General features: G+C 47.2%; 1 protein-coding gene across 2 annotated transcripts; it reads right to left on the reverse strand.

Moving 5' to 3' along the window:
• Nucleotides 1-348: 348 nt before the first annotated feature.
• Nucleotides 349-1,895, reverse strand: LOC103998515 (uncharacterized). 2 transcript variants are annotated; one of them, XM_009420001.3, is made up of 2 exons: nt 762-1,895; nt 349-523 (listed from the first exon to the last, which is right to left on the reverse strand). In XM_009420001.3, exon 1 carries the CDS (start codon nt 1,698-1,700, stop codon nt 894-896), a length of 807 nt encoding a protein of 268 aa, XP_009418276.2. In that variant the 5' UTR covers nt 1,701-1,895; the 3' UTR covers nt 349-523; nt 762-893. The 2 variants fall into 2 exon arrangements, with proteins under 2 accessions (XP_009418276.2, XP_064940799.1); XM_065084727.1 differs by having other exon boundaries at nt 349-503; nt 762-1,850.
• Between the last annotated feature and the right edge of the window lie 363 nt (nt 1,896-2,258).

Genomic DNA, 2,258 nt, shown 5'->3' on the forward strand with positions numbered 1-2,258 from the left:
TCATGTGTAAGAGGAATTACCACCTCAAGTGATTGCAGCAGTAGTCCCCCCCTTTTCAGTTCAACCCAAATGCTTCAAATCAATAGGAGGTGAACTGCTTGTACCGAATAGTATATATCATAGTGTCTGACAATGTAATATAAACAGAAATAAAAGCATGTCTGACAAAAGCCAAGACATCAAAATCTAGGACCATAATCAAATATGGAAAAATGTGCTGCAAAAGCCTTAATCTAAAAGCAGAAAAACCACACAGTAAATTAGATACAACCAACTTATATCCATAATTGCAGTGTTCTAAATGCACTTCAAATCATTGTCTGGACATAATCCTGTATCATTTAGTAAGCAAAACTACATCAAACAGTAAGCTCAAAGTACCAAGCAGAAGACCAAAAGGTGAGACTGAAGGCTACCAAACACCCCCATCTATCAGCACAAACCACTAGCCAGTCTAATCAGCAACACCAGTCCAAAAGCAAGTCCAGCATATCAAAAAGAACCTGCAATTCCCGCATCTCATCTGTCAGAGTAACACAGAAGAAAGAAGGCATCACAACATATGGAAGAGGCAATTCATTCAAATTTTGAATGCTTTACTTCAACTCGAGTAAGCAGAAAGAGAACAGAAAAGAGGGCAAGATGACTGAGAGCAATCAATTATGTCTGTCTGAAAGCAATGAAATCTCTGGCATAACCAGGAAGTAGCAGCGTTCAATGGCTAAAAGTGTTCATTGGCCAATGAATCATACAGTAATTACCTGAAAAATTGGATTTTTAGCGGCAGAGCAGCCTCCCTCCTCCACTGGAAGCTTTCATAAGAAGAGCTTAACGAGCTAGTAAGAAGATTAAGCTAATGGAAATCGGTATAACATGTGATTTGCCGTTTCCGGCTACCGCCGCCGGCTATTGAGAAGCCGAATCTGCTCGTGGTTCTTCTTGATGAAATCGTCGAATCGCCGGTTTAAATCGTCGTGACCCGTGGATGGGGGAGGCGGCTCCGGTTGCCTAGCGTATTGCCTCGACTTCGCCGCCGCCGGTGGCACCGCTGCTGCCCGAGATGACTTCTTCGCGATCGCTTTCCATGTGACCTCCATGGAGTCATTCGCCATCCCTGCCACAGTCGCCGCAGCTACCGCCTCATCCTCCTCTTCCATCACCGTAATGCTGCTCTTGGACTCTGGTTCGGCGCTCTTTTTGGCCATAAACGCGGACGAAGCCGTGGACCTCTCGCCGGACTCCGTCGTGATGCATGACGCTTCGGACGTCGAGGACTCACCGGGATCCACCGACGGAACCCCCACCTTCGTCGCAGACGGCCAGATCTCCGGCGTGGGCTTGCGTAGAAGGGGCGCCGTATGCGAACGGTTGAAGGATTCGACCTTTGCAGGATTCCCAGAATCCGTAATGTGCTCCTCCACCGCCCATTCCTCGCAGTGATGCTGGTGCTGCTGCTGTTTTTGATCAGAGAGCTTCCAGATGACGAGGATTATGAAGTGGACGGCAATGAATAGGTACGGCCGTGCGAGCCAGGACCGGAGCGACCCCCAGAAGCCGGGTACGGCGGAGGCCAGGGCGCCGGCAGCGACAGGGACGGCGGCGCAAAAGGAGAGAATGCCGATGACGCAAAAAGCGATCTTGGCGGCCCAAATCGCGGTTCCGTATCCATTTTTCTGAGAATTCCATCGCGGATTCGCCATCTCCGTGAGCAATCTTACGAAGAACAAGAAAACGCTCGAAGCCAAGAAAGACTCAAGAAGAAAAAGATACAATACGACGCCAAGTCTAACAGCAGGAGAGTGCCATTGGCATCGGAGAATGGAAGGGAGCCGGGCAACCCTCGATCCTTGGCTGGGTTCGAGAGAAAAGGATAATTCGAGTTGATGGAAGCAGCGTGTGGGCTATTTATCACGGAGACAGAGACAGAGAGAGACGGAGACGGAGGGAGGTGTTCCTTTGATTACTGCGCAAAGAAGAAACATGAATACGAAATGCCTATCTATATTAACATCGGTCAATAGGAACCGTTGGATGATCGATGGACGGCTGATAAAATTTGACGGGAGTGTTTAGAACTAAAAAAAGCGAAAAAGAAAAAAAATAATCTGATGCTGATGTCGATGAATACTATATTTTAATTAATTCACAATATAATAAAAATATAATCCCTGATCATAACTTGGTCAAGAAACGAATCAAGAACAGTAAGCTGGAGGATGGTGAAAACCCAAGCAACAAAGTGAGGAGGAATGAGTGAC

The sequence above is a fragment of the Musa acuminata genome, chromosome BXJ1-9 (assembly GCF_036884655.1).
Source record: "Musa acuminata AAA Group cultivar baxijiao chromosome BXJ1-9, Cavendish_Baxijiao_AAA, whole genome shotgun sequence".
NCBI lineage: Eukaryota > Viridiplantae > Streptophyta > Magnoliopsida > Zingiberales > Musaceae > Musa > Musa acuminata.